Here is a 13,274-nt window from a genome sequence, read left to right as displayed (position 1 = left end):
TTCTGGTGATCGGTGCGGGACACCGTAGTCCGACCCCCACTGGTCAATAAGTTATCACCTTTCCTGCGATAACTGGTGTCCATTGGAAAACCCCTTTAATAATGTGTGCAGGCTGTATTGTGACACTGGTGTAAATCCTCGGCTTTAATGAGATCGCAGAAGAGGGATATATACAGGCAGATCTGATGGTTTCTCATGACTCTTGGGGGAGTCTGTGCTCGGCTAGATGATCCTCCGCGTGCAGCTCCTGAACAGCACGTGGGAGCAGCACAGACAGGTCGCTGCAGCAGTCGCTTGTGTCCTGGCACTGCTGGAGGCTTCTTCACCGCAGGCAAGATGCAAAATACAATCTCCATACACAGTACAGAGAGCAGCAAGAGATGAAAGCAAAGCAGCCTTCATGACAAAGCGCAAATATTCCTCATTTCATTCTCATTTTTGCCCCACGGGTTGAAATTTTAATTCACTGCCAGTTTCATGGAAAGGAGGCTGGCAAAATCACATAAGAGTAGTGATGGCAGCAGTGGTGGTCTCCCTGCCCTCCTGGATCTGCAGTCTACAGGAATGGGGAAAGGTAGCACTAAGTATATAAACAGAGGCCGACCTACCAATTAATGCGAACCCTGAAAAAACTGGCACCGATCGCTGCTCAGCTCTCACAGATGTAACGAGTAGATGGTCCAGTGTCCCCTACAATCAGCGCCACCAATGTGCATAATATGGCCGGGCAGCTCAGCCCTAAATAAGTGAAAGGCCTTATTGTAAAGCCTCCCAGCAGGGACCCCCACTGTGCAGGAAAATACAATTAAGGGACTCCAATAATTTAGTCATCAAAGGCCTCAAACAAATAGTACACCCACATACACAGTATGAAGCAGCCACAGAGCCCAGTACAGTATAATGCATCCACACAGTATGATGTCCCCCACACAGTGTGCCACCCACTCCTACCACATAGTATGATATCCCTCACACAGTGTCTGCCACTGTCCTCCCACACATAGTATGTCGACACCAGTCACACCACAGTAAATCCCCCACAATGGATGATGTCCTCCCACTCCCCCATACACAGTATCATTGACTCAGAGTCCCCATCACAATATGACATCCCACACACAATATGTTGTCCCTCATTGTCCTCCCACAGTCCCCCAACCACAGAATCATAGCCACGAATAGTTTGAAGGCCAAATCATCCCCCTTACAGAATTATATCCTCCACAATCCCCCATACAGTATGATATCCTCCACAGTCCCCAACACAGTATATCCTCCACAGTCCCCCACACAGTATGATAGCCTCCAGTCTCCCACACAGTATATCCTCCACAGTCCCCAACACAGTATGATATCCTCCACAGTCCCCCACACAGTATGATGTCCTCCACAGTCCCCCACACAGTATGATATCCTCCAGCCTCCCACACAGTATATCCTCCACAGTCCCCAACACAGTATGATATCCTCCACAGTCCCCCACACAGTATGATGTCCTCCACAGTCCCCCACACAGTATGATATCCTCCAGTCTCCCACACAGTATATCCTCACAGTCCCCAACACAGTATGATATCCTCCACAGTCCCCCACACAGTATGATGTCCTCCACACAGTATGATATCATCCAGTCTCCCACACAGTATATCCTCCACAGTCCCCCCATTATGATATCCTCCACAGTCCCCAACACAGTATGATATCCTCCACAGTCCCCCACACAGTATGATGTCCTCCACAGTCCCCCACACAGTATGATATCCTCCAGTCTCCCACACAGTATATCCTCCACAGTCCCCCCCATTATGATATCCTCCTTAGTCCCCCACACAGTATATCCTCCACAGTCCCCAACACAGTATGATATCCTCCACAGTCCCCCACACAGTATGATGTCCTCCACAGTCCCCCACACAGTATGATATCCTCCAGTCTCCCACACAGTATATCCTCCACAGTCCCCCCCATTATGATATCCTCCACAGTCCCCCACACAGTATATCCTCCACAGTCCCCAACACAGTATGATGTCCTCCAGTCCCCCACACAGTATGATATCCTCCAGTCTCCCACACAGTATATCCTCCACAGTCCCCCACACATTATGATATCCTCCACAGTCCCCCATACAGTATGATATCCTCCATAGTCCCCCACACAGTATGATATCCTCCACAAACCCCCACACAGTATGATATCCTCCACAAACCCCCACACAGTATGATATCCTCCAGTCTCCCGCACAGTATGATATCCTCCACAGTCCCCCACACATTATATCCTTCACAATCTGCCAACACAGCAGGATATCTCCCACACTGTAGAAATGACCCACACAGTATAACCCCCACCCCACACACACAGCCATCCGCACAGTATGGTGTCCCCCACACGGTATTGAGCCATCCTTTGCCCTCACAGATTATGATGACCGCAGAATCACCCACACAGTCTGACAGACCCACAGGTAGTATTATGTCCCACCCACACACACAGCATGCCTCAACAGTCCCCCATACAATATGACTGCCCCCACCATCTCCCTACAAGTACTGATGGATAGAAAAATAAAAAAGACTATTCACCTAGTCCCATTCCTTGCGGTGCTGCTTCCGCCAGGGCAGTGTGTGGAATAAGGCAGACGCCATCGCACCGGCTATGCGGAGACTGGGACACAGGCCCTATAGTGGAGCAGTGCACCTTTTACCTGTACCTGCATCCTTGAAGAGGAGGAAGTGCGGGTTCCCCTGACTCACGGTGTGCTCTGCCCCTTTTAGTAGTGCGACACTGCCCATTTAACCTATTCAGACATAACATTTTTGGGGGATTTTCAGATGGAAGATAACAATAGCCTATGGGCCAAGCAAAGTAACTTGAGATTTTTATAATCGTACACATTTTTTATTGTCATAATGGAAATTGAACCTTTTTTGGATATTTTTTGTCAATTTTTTTCTGTGTAAATAATGAAGATGTATTTTTTTTTTTAATTCGCTGCTAGTCCGCAGGGAGATGTGCAGCAACGGTCACTGTGTGAGCTCACCATTAACATCCTAAGTCACGTCTTTATTCCAGTTACAATGATGGACTCTGTCCTGGTTCAAGAACCACGTCCCCATTGTGCTTTGTGTAGTTCATGGACCTCACCGGGATATTCATCCCTCTCGTGTAACCCAGGCTTGTCGCTATGTTTCATATACAGGAATGATTGCAAATCTTCAGCGATCTGCTCCGCGCAGAGGCCGTGTGCTCCAGCCAGCACTTGGGAAATGAGCTCTGGGTGACAGGACGTCACTGTAAATGGTGCAGAGGCAGATTAATCTGCTCACATTACAAGCCTCGATGCCTCTGCCAGGCACATCCCCCACTTACACGGAAAAGTGGATATTATGACCTTAACCTGCTCACACATCCTAGGGCTGCAAATGTCACGCACGGCAGGTCCTTATGGTTGTGCGCTCGGGAGAACAGCTTCGTTCCGATCCTTCGGTGCAGACGCTGCAGGCGCCGGCAGTGCGGGAAATAGGGACAATTAGGATCTCACTTGTGCCCAGATGACCGGGCAGCCTGGTCAGGATGTGCCGATAAGTGTTCAGCCCTTCTACCTAGGAAAACGTCTCCGACGCTTCTATGTGCTTTCTGACAAGGCTTAAAGGGCAACACCACCTGTTCACGATTTACAATAAGTGACACAGTATTATGGACCATAACAAGGCTATTTATGTCTTGCATGTGATTTTCATGGTTTTTGGGTGTCATATTTATATTTTATTATTAAAACTGTTCCTGGGGCCGGCCATACTCATGACACACCAATGAGTCCTGCATTGTCTGTATGGCAGCATGTGTCTGGGATGTACGGACCCCATACACAGTGGTGAAAAAGTCAGCCGAGCTCGCAGACTTCAGCTGATTATCGCATGTACTTGGGGGGGGGGGGGGGTCTCTCTCGACTTTTCTTCGCACAGATGATTTCAGGGCAGAGTGGGATCGACCTATTGAAATTTCCATGCCTGATCTGCTGTTTTCAGGGAAGATGAGCCACTGCCAATAGTGTCCAGCAGCAGCTTTCTCCTTTATCCCCACTGAGGACATATGAACGCTCGGCCAAGCTGAGTGTACACGTGTCTGGGGAGCTGGTGGCCTGCCAATCACTCAGCTTATATTATGTGTATGGATAGCATTAATAGTTAGAAAAGTGTCCATAAGCTAAAAAAAAGTCTAGAGAAAAAGTATTCACCCCTCCGACTGGAGACCAGAGAGAGACTTAAAATATTGGATAGTGTTGCTAATTTCTCCTTAAAAGTGTTATTCCCATCTTAGAAGGTTGGTGTATATCTGAGATGTCACTATTCTATGATGCGACCTCTGTGACACTTACCAATCCAAAGAATGAAAGGTCCGTGCAGCAGTAGGACCCCGTCACCATCTCCTAGTACACGGTGACATCCCGGCCAGTGAAGAGGCCACAGCGGACATGCATGTCCTTCATTCTGGTCCCAGAGGTCAGACCCGATAAATTATAGCAACGGCACTAATCACCGAGTCTGCCCCCATTATGAGGTCAATGACAGGACAACCCCTTTAATAGGTCATCATCACTAATGAATTACCTTGTAAACGACGGTGGCCATGAACTGCGGGTACGGCTGCTGGTTGGAGAGAAACTCCCCAATGACTTTGTTCATTACGTCCTGAGGAGGGAAGAAATCATCCAAGAACTGGGGGAGGATTCTTGCCACGACTCTCGCTTCAAACGGGAATCCTTTCCGTATCCTTAAGACAGAAAATTGCATGATAATTGGAGCTTCCCGAATACAACTTGTGAAGAAGGAGATGTAAACCTGGATCGTATGGTATCATCACAGACTGCCGGGGCGAGAATTTATTACAGGACGGATGTCCAGATTATAGGAGGCAAATAAGGTTGCTGGAAAATCCAGTAAAATCACCAGAGAACTAGTAAGGCCATCACTAGCACTACAACACAAGGGGTCACCCAGCTTTTCTAGAACCCTGAATGCAAAATCTACCATTCTATAAAGAAAAATGAATGATTATTCCACAATAATAGCAAACAAATTACCTGTCAAACAGCACAGACACTCGCTCCATGGCTACAATGACAGACTCACTGTCCGGGGCCGCAGGACTCGGCTCTGCTGTACGGCCGGGGCTGAACTTCTCTTTTCCTACAAAACACAGACATAATGTGGTGTTTAGACGTCCTCTGCTCCTGTGTGATCCGAGTGACCGCAATAAACGGATAGAAATATCCTGTGTTCTTCTGTCTCCTCTACCAGACACAGATCTGATCAGCGCAGAGCAGGAGCGGAGCCGGCACATCACCAACGCTGGGAGGGATCTGCACGGCCGTCACAATGCTGTAGGTCCTGATACATCTCGGAACGCTGGAGCGGAGGGACCGTCCCAGGTATCACAGGTATGAGACCAAGGCTGATCACACAATCCACTTGTGATAGCAAAAATTAAGATGCGAATATATATATATATATATATATATATATATATATCCATGTCCGCACACATCGCACTCGCTCACCTGTGTACATGCAGGTCAGCATTAGACCTAGAGCAGTCATGGCTCGGTGCGGACTGTGCATATTGACTCTGTCCACGCTCAGCTTCACCAGCGCTTCCCCGTCCAACCTTGAGAGCTGCTCCGACAGCAGGAGGCGCTCCAAGCCCCTCAGGACGCAGTGGTATATCATCGATGGTGTGGCTTCTTCACTCGACGACACCATCACCCCACACATCTGAGGACAGAGGGAAATTTTCAGTGCTTTTTCCATGTCTCCGTGAGCAACTTTGTAATTTAAAACCGGTCAAAACGGCTTTTGCTAAAATTCTGACCAGTCATGTCAGCACCCACCTCCCCCCGTACTCACGTCATGGGTGCTTAACTTACTGCAATCCCAAGAAAGGAATCAAGGTATTTCTCTTCATATAAATCTTCATCCTGTGTACTGGTTGACCCCACAGTTGGATACCCAAGTATCAGAAAGTGATGGGACACTGTTATAGTGTGGAAAATCCTTGAAAATCCTTTTCCAAAAAAAACCCCTAAAAAACTAGTGCTAGTGATAAGTGTATAGATTCTCAGGACCCTGGTTCACCAGCTGGGTCAGTAATCAGTGGTCGCTGGGCAGGAGCCCCCGAGAGCAACCTCTAACATACCGCCGTCCACAGCTCCTGTTTTGATTTGCCAGTCAGACATTTTGTCATCGTTGCAGCCTCAAGATGACGTCGTGCCAAAATAGGAAATTAAAAGCAGAGTCGTGGATGAAGGCAAGAGAAAGGGGATTCTCAGGGCTCCTGCCCAGCGACCACTGACTACCGACCTGGCTCCTGAGAATTGATTTGCTCATCACCTTGTGTTTATACTGTATTCTGGGCCAAACGTTCCAAGGGTGCACAATAAAGTGTTCATAGACCCCAAAACTCAAGACAGAGGTAAAAAGTGTGTTCTTGTAGGCTTCCACCAGTCCGGCATACAATTTATTTAACACCATAGGAAAGTGCCACAACACACAAATTTCTCGGCAGAGTGGGGCACAATGGTGGACGGATATCCGGGCTTCTATCAATAAGGTGACGGCTATCAGACATATACCGCATGTACACTTACTGTGGGTGCAAATGCTGCGTGCACTTAAGGCCCCCAAACATATTAAGACTAAGGTCTAATATGGAGGATTCGGGTGACAACCTAATGTGTATGGGGGTCCCAGACTGATGATGTTGGGGAAGATAAGGATCAGGGTTATCCAATTTCAGACTGACAATCTCCGGGGATGTCTGACAGCGGCTCTCTTGGACAAGATAGCTGCCAGCCAAACGACGGCAGCTACCTAAGGTGTAAGGGGGACTTTAGACTAATAGGTGATGGCTGGAAGAAAATGGTCAGGATTTGATGCAGTTGTAACTTTGCACGGCTCCAGTACCTGTATGATGCCAGCGGTAAACTCCGGCCCAACATCCAGGGGGTAGTTCTCTATCATATAGAAGGCGGCTGCACACATCACCAGAACGTGCTGCTGATTGTGAAAATTTACACAGCTGGAGGGAAAAGAAATACATTTTTCTAACACAATTTATTGCATGACATTTACATTGCAAAGAGTCTCACACAAAGAAAAAAACCAAAACTTTTAGAATTAGAGGGGGGTTTGCGATACTTTTCCTTGACACAAATGGAAATTGACCACCCATTACCAAAACAGGGAGCAGGGACCACAGTTGCCCTTGGTTTAGGGGATCACTGGCAGGACACTTACTGTGCGATGCCCCTCAGATTGGAGAGCAGGTAGTCGCTAATGATGGGGATGAGCTGTTTGGCCGTGTCGTCCAGCAGGTCACACTCCAGCACATAGAGGATGCCGTGCAGAGCTCCGATGCGGCTGGGCATGTGAGTGCTCCGCAGGGTGGACTCCAGGAGGCGGCTGACGGGCTCTGCTATTGCCTTATCCTGGGAAAACAATGGTAGGATTGGTCTGGGCTACAAATATCTTGCTGACCTGGAGCGATCGGGATTATGGGTTGAGTCTGAGAGTGGCAAATTCTGCGTTAAAATTTATATGTACTCCGTGCAGTAGGCAAAAAAAAAAAGAAAAAGAGCCACGAACAACATTTGTCACCTATCCACAAGACAGATGGTAAATGCAGGATTGCCGAGAGCTCCAATAATCATGGGAGAGATGGTCCCATGCCCCCAGCTGGATTGGTTACACCTGCAAACTAATGCGTAACTTACTGACCATGGAAGCGAGTGGGATACCAGAAGGCAGAGCTTTGCTATCACCAAGCATAAGTGTGACCAAAGTTCTACTCCAACATGGGACGTAAGAGCTGTGGACACATGATAAACGTTGTATACTTGGGCCAACGACAAGGTCGTCTGACCATCTGGAGGAAATAAAGCCATATATGACAGCCATTCATTGACAAGCCATCCATATACCGCCCACTTATAACACGCTTATAAAGGGGGCTCCATACCGCGGACCCCCATCTGAGAGATTCACAGGCTTTCATAAGCAACTTTGGTTAATAATCTTCCGGTACAGACATTGGCATACAGTCCACAGAGCCGTATACAGCTTGCACTAATGTCGGCCTCTCTCCGGAATTTAACAGTATGAAGTCCATATAAATAAATAGGAAAATAAATGGCAACGTCTCCTGTTTATTGGGTAAAGAGAACCTAGCCTGCCACAGTCGCTGCTACTCCCAATGTGCTGCCTGGTACCAGTCCTGAGAGAGCTGCCATTGTAATGAGATGGCACCACCCGGCGGGCAGGAGTTCAGCCAGTGATGGAGGTGCGGTCGGCCTCAGCTTATCTTACCATTCCCAGCACGGAGGCAGCTTTGCAGATTGCAGGCACTAGATACTGGATGAGAATTTCGTCCTCGGACGGGTGCTGTTTCTGCAGCTCGGTTAAGGCCGTGTACATAGTCTCAAACTGATTTCTCTCGGTGAAGAGATCCGACACGGCCAGCATCTGTGGAGGAGAGGGGAAATGTTACAGGACACAGCAAAGTAAAGCAGTCGGGAAGTCGGCAGCCGATCATGGCATGGTGTGACCCCCACAACTGGACCTTGCAGTGCCCCATCTTTAAAGCATAACGCTTTCCTCTATTTCCGGCATAGATAATGAATGGAGCGTAGCTGGAGCATGTGCAACGCTTCAGCATGTAAGACAAAGCTCTGCAGAGCCCTGTTGTTGTGATCATGGGGGGTCCTAGCGGTTAATCCCCAATGATCAGTAAGTTAACCCGTATTCCATGGGGGATAACTTACTGTATTGAGAATAACCCTTTAACTGTGATTCAGCTACGGGGCAGGAAAGCAGAGGAATAAAGTGGGAGACATCACAGTCAGCCGCGAGTCTGGGAGTGACTGCACTGTATGCAATGCTCCTTGCTGGGCGACATGCAGGTCTTGTCATACCTAGAGGGTCAAACATTACCAAACACCCTGTGACTTACCGATCTTACCACCTCGCTGATCAGGATGACCGGGGTCTTCTTCCCTGCATTAGATGGAAGAATCCACTGGCTGTAGAGCTCGAGAAGAAATTGTGAACAGGAATGTATGTCGACTCCGGCACGATGCTTCCTGCGGTTATATGTTGGGGGACATATCACAGTATGGCATAACATTCAGCTGACATGGCTAACACCACGTACAAAAAAAGAAGGACAAACCTGGAGTTTATAGGAGACGTTGGAGGTGAAGATGGCGCTGGGACATCATTCTCATCCTCCTCGTCTTCATCAAGCTCCTCTGGTCTTAGAGGGGTGATGTTGTTTCCCAGCCAGACAGAATGGATAGAGACCTACGAGGAAACATGCAGGGTATTATTACGGGCCGCTGCCTTATTATTTAGCGAGCCATGGGGCATGTCAGGCGACGTTCTATCCTTGGTGATATCATCTACTCAACACGTTTTCACTATAGCTAGGGAGGCAGAATATGCCCAAACAGAAGCTGCAGGGGGCGAGCAAAAAGAATTGGCAAGTTACCAACGTAAGCCCCAATTTGTAAATCCTGATATTTCCCTTCTAGACAATTAGTTTTATTTCCCTTTAGTAAAAGGTCTACTGTTTTGTTCAGCCTGCTATAGGAAAAATTGACAGACCAGACAAGTGCATGGTGCAAATTATTCTCCCAGTCTGTGTGGAATAAAGCTCACGAGCGCTGGCACCTTATCTGAGAATGGTCAGTGTGCACACAGAGCAAACTTACCGGAAACTAAAGCAAATGTGTACGATTCGCAAATTTATGTGTTCTTTTTTTTAATTAAACAAAACCAGTTCCATTTCCCATTCATTGATTTTCGAGACTGCAACACAGTCCTATTCACCTGAAAAAAGAAGTGCTGCAAACCCCAACACCCCGCTGGATGAAACGTGGCACTCTCTGTGTTGAGGAGGTGGGAAGAAACCTTGCCGTGACTATTGGCAAGGATTAGCACGGTCTGTCGGCCCCCTGTACCAACCCGAAGCTTGGACCTTCTTAAATGTCTGTCATGGCCCCTAACTTTTGGATCTGTCCTCCTTACACGTACATCACGAAAGCGATGAGAAATTAAAATCTATGAGCGACTCACTTGTCCCAACTTGTAGCTCATGTTCCCGCTTTCGCGCTCTGTGTTGATCTGCAGTAAGAGCTTCTCGTGACTGATCAGCGCTCCTGAAAGAGGCATAAAAGAAATAAAAAAAGAAAATGATGTATCCGCAGCGATCCTGCAACATCAAACAATAGAAGATCTATCAGGAAATAATAACAGGTAATGATGGAAAGAAATGTATCGCACAACAGCAAATATATCAGGGAGGCTCGGAGCAGCTTTGTGAAGATCTGACATGAAGGTTTCTCTGTGGAGAAGGAGTAATGGTCTATAATACGGCGCAGGAGAGTCGTGGTGCTGCCATATCACACGCTGGGGATGACCGCTCATTACAGCAGGCATCCAAGAGGCAGAAACAATGGCGGCAGAAAGAAAAAAAAAATTCAAAGCTCATCAGAATATATAATCCAATGATGGATAAAGTGAGTCAGTGTATGGCCGGGGTTAAAAAGGTTGTCTGGTGCGGTAATTTATCATATTTAATGCTCAGAATGGGGTCGAAAAATAAAAAGCAATGCTCAGATTCCACCCTTGCTGCCGTTCCAATACTGCCTCTTCTTCCATCAGTCATAATTTCCAGCTGCAGCAATAATATTCCATCACAATGACTTCTAACGTATAGTGATTGATGGCAGCGGTCCTGGTGAAGAGGTGTGATTGTGGGGCGTGAACAAAATTCAAGGGAGCCGGACATAGCTATCCATCCCCCAGCATGTCTACTCTCACTTTGTGCTGTTACCTGGACCCTTTTGAGCCTGCTCTTGCAGCCCAGTGAAGGCGCCAAAATGAGGGCCTACCAAAAAGCCTGAAGCCGCAGCCTCTCCTGGGCCTACCCGTCCAAGGCTGTGTTCTTCTATCCCTCCTCCTCCTGCAGAAAGACAACTCCGGCTGGCAATATCTGGGAGCGCCGAGGCTCTGGAGGCGAGAGATCCTCGCGCCTTTCTGCTGGGGGGATTTGCCGTGCTTTGTCGTCTGGCTGGGTGGGAGCCTGTGCTAATGCATGCCAAGGCCTACGCCCATGCTGCCCCTGACAGGTCCCCCTCTCCTGCATGGTGTAACTACTAAGGTTGGAAACCCCTGCCGGAGAGAACTCCCCTCCAGTTCCACTAACAACCTGGCTGAGCCCCTTCAATAGACGGCAAGCTCTCAGCTATCTGGCACTAAGGAACCACTACAAGGGGTCTCCAAACAGCCTTCATTAAGATCCCCCAGGCTTGGAGACATAAGGGCATTCTGACTTTTCTCTGCTCCTAAGAATATCTTTCATTCACCTTGGTAATGTTATGCACAGTCCAGCATTGCATGGGTTAATCCTACATTAGTAGAAAGACTCTGCTGACATTATTGGTCACTCATCATCATCATACCATCACACTGTAACCTTATTACCTGGCATTAATCAAGTCTACCTGGGAAATAAGCTGGAGTGGACACATGGCCTAAACATGGTGGAGTCGGAATACACGCTACTAGGGCTCTACGGGGCCAGACACCTGACATGGACTTTGTCCTCTACCACTTCCCTTGGGGATTCCCAGAAAACGCTGAGATTACGGTATAAGACCTTTGCCATCACATTCATAACCAGAAAGCTCGCAGAGTAAGACCATTGGGTAGTTCTTCACACATATTACCCTAGAAACGGCTAATATGGCACTGATGGCACAGTGGCCTCATATTTGGATCCTGATGGCATGGAGGGCTTGGACAGATCGCAGTCCTCGCAGACAAGCAGGCAGAGCCCCATGACCTCACACACATACGATATCCCCTCCGACGCACTGGGAACATCAGGAGCTGCGGGTTCTAACACAAACTTTACCAACAAAGCAGGACATTGACTCCTTAGCCCAGAGAATGGAAGCCTCACACCAACAGGCTATTCATTCAATACAGGAGGACATTGACCTTATATCCTCCTGGACAACAGCTACGGAGAATATATTTAGGGACTTGTCGGACTGGATCTAAACTCTGGAGGGTAAACATGAGACCCTCAACTCTCAAGTACAAAGCCTATCCCTGCTTCTCAATGATCAAGAACATAGGGGGCGAAGAAACAACATTCGCATAAAAGGGTTACCAGAGAATGATGGCTAGGAAGATCTCAGGCTATCGATCACTTCCTTATTCATCATGGTATAGAGACCCCTAGATACTTCCTATCGGGTCTACAGAGTACATCGGGCCCTCTTGACCCCAACAACCAAAAGATGTCTTGCGCAGACTCCACTACTACACTGATAAGGACGTTATCCATAGCTGCACTTGGTCCGCTAACCCTATTTCCATGGATGATGTGGTGACCAAGCTCAGAATGGGGTCTATATGTCTGCTTATACCCTATATATGAGGAGTCTCCTGCCACTGATAAGAGCAAAGATTCGAGATACTGGTGATTCCTACAGACGGGGACACTCTTCATCTCATTGTGAAAAAGGAGGGTTCTACCTCCTACCTTCAGCGACTCTTGGACCTGACTGCTCTCTTCAAATTCCTTGAACTTGATACCGTCTCTGTCCCCAACTGGCTCGCCATGGCTCCTCTGTCACAACATCGGCACCCGTCACAGGATTCTGAGTAGATCCTTACTCTCCTTTATCGACTGACTTTCTTGATGATCTCCCTGATCAACACTCCCGTGCCGGACCCTCCAGTCTACAAGACTCAACAGAACTGTTTAAGTCGTATCCTTATCCTTGATAAATATTGCCCAGAGGACTGATATGCTGGAGCACTGGCAACCACATCCCGCCTTATATGTGTATGGATGCTAATTCCTAGTTGGCCCTCTTCTAAAAAGAAGGAGCATAGAAGACATGGTTGGGGAGGTGGGGGGGAGGTCTTTCTTGCCTTCAACATGGCCGCATATGGTCTTGCTTCCCTGGTTCTGGGTATCTGTTTACACCTGATATTGGTTCTTCATTATTTATTTGTGTCTACCACTTGGGTATATAATACTGTTAGACTTTTTAGGTACCGTAATTCATGTGTTGGACTGGCGAATGTTGTTGTTACTACTTCCATTTTATTGCTGTCTTGTGCCATGCAGCACTATCTTGTAGTTGTCTTTCTTCACCAAAACCTCAAAGAATTTGGAGCGTGCTCAGGATTTCCCTG

The 13,274-nt window shown here is 47.9% G+C and overlaps 1 protein-coding gene across 3 annotated transcripts in view; it reads right to left on the bottom strand.

The window, feature by feature from the left end:
- The window catches only part of HTT (huntingtin), a 192,780-nt gene that overhangs the window by 7,503 nt on the left and 172,003 nt on the right, over positions 1 to 13,274 (bottom strand). For all 3 annotated transcript variants that reach the window (XM_077280055.1, XM_077280053.1, XM_077280056.1), the window contains 9 exons: positions 10,134 to 10,216; positions 9,229 to 9,359; positions 9,010 to 9,139; positions 8,367 to 8,522; positions 7,299 to 7,489; positions 6,966 to 7,080; positions 5,564 to 5,777; positions 5,087 to 5,192; positions 4,614 to 4,776 (listed from right to left, as the gene is read on the bottom strand). In XM_077280055.1, coding sequence (XP_077136170.1) covers positions 4,614 to 4,776; positions 5,087 to 5,192; positions 5,564 to 5,777; positions 6,966 to 7,080; positions 7,299 to 7,489; positions 8,367 to 8,522; positions 9,010 to 9,139; positions 9,229 to 9,359; positions 10,134 to 10,216 — 1,289 coding nt within the window. The remainder of the gene's footprint in view (positions 1 to 4,613; positions 4,777 to 5,086; positions 5,193 to 5,563; positions 5,778 to 6,965; positions 7,081 to 7,298; positions 7,490 to 8,366; positions 8,523 to 9,009; positions 9,140 to 9,228; positions 9,360 to 10,133; positions 10,217 to 13,274) is intronic.

Source organism: Ranitomeya variabilis, chromosome 1, assembly GCF_051348905.1.
Source record: "Ranitomeya variabilis isolate aRanVar5 chromosome 1, aRanVar5.hap1, whole genome shotgun sequence".
Taxonomy (NCBI): domain Eukaryota; kingdom Metazoa; phylum Chordata; class Amphibia; order Anura; family Dendrobatidae; genus Ranitomeya; species Ranitomeya variabilis.
This window is presented reverse-complemented; position numbering and strand designations above follow the sequence as displayed.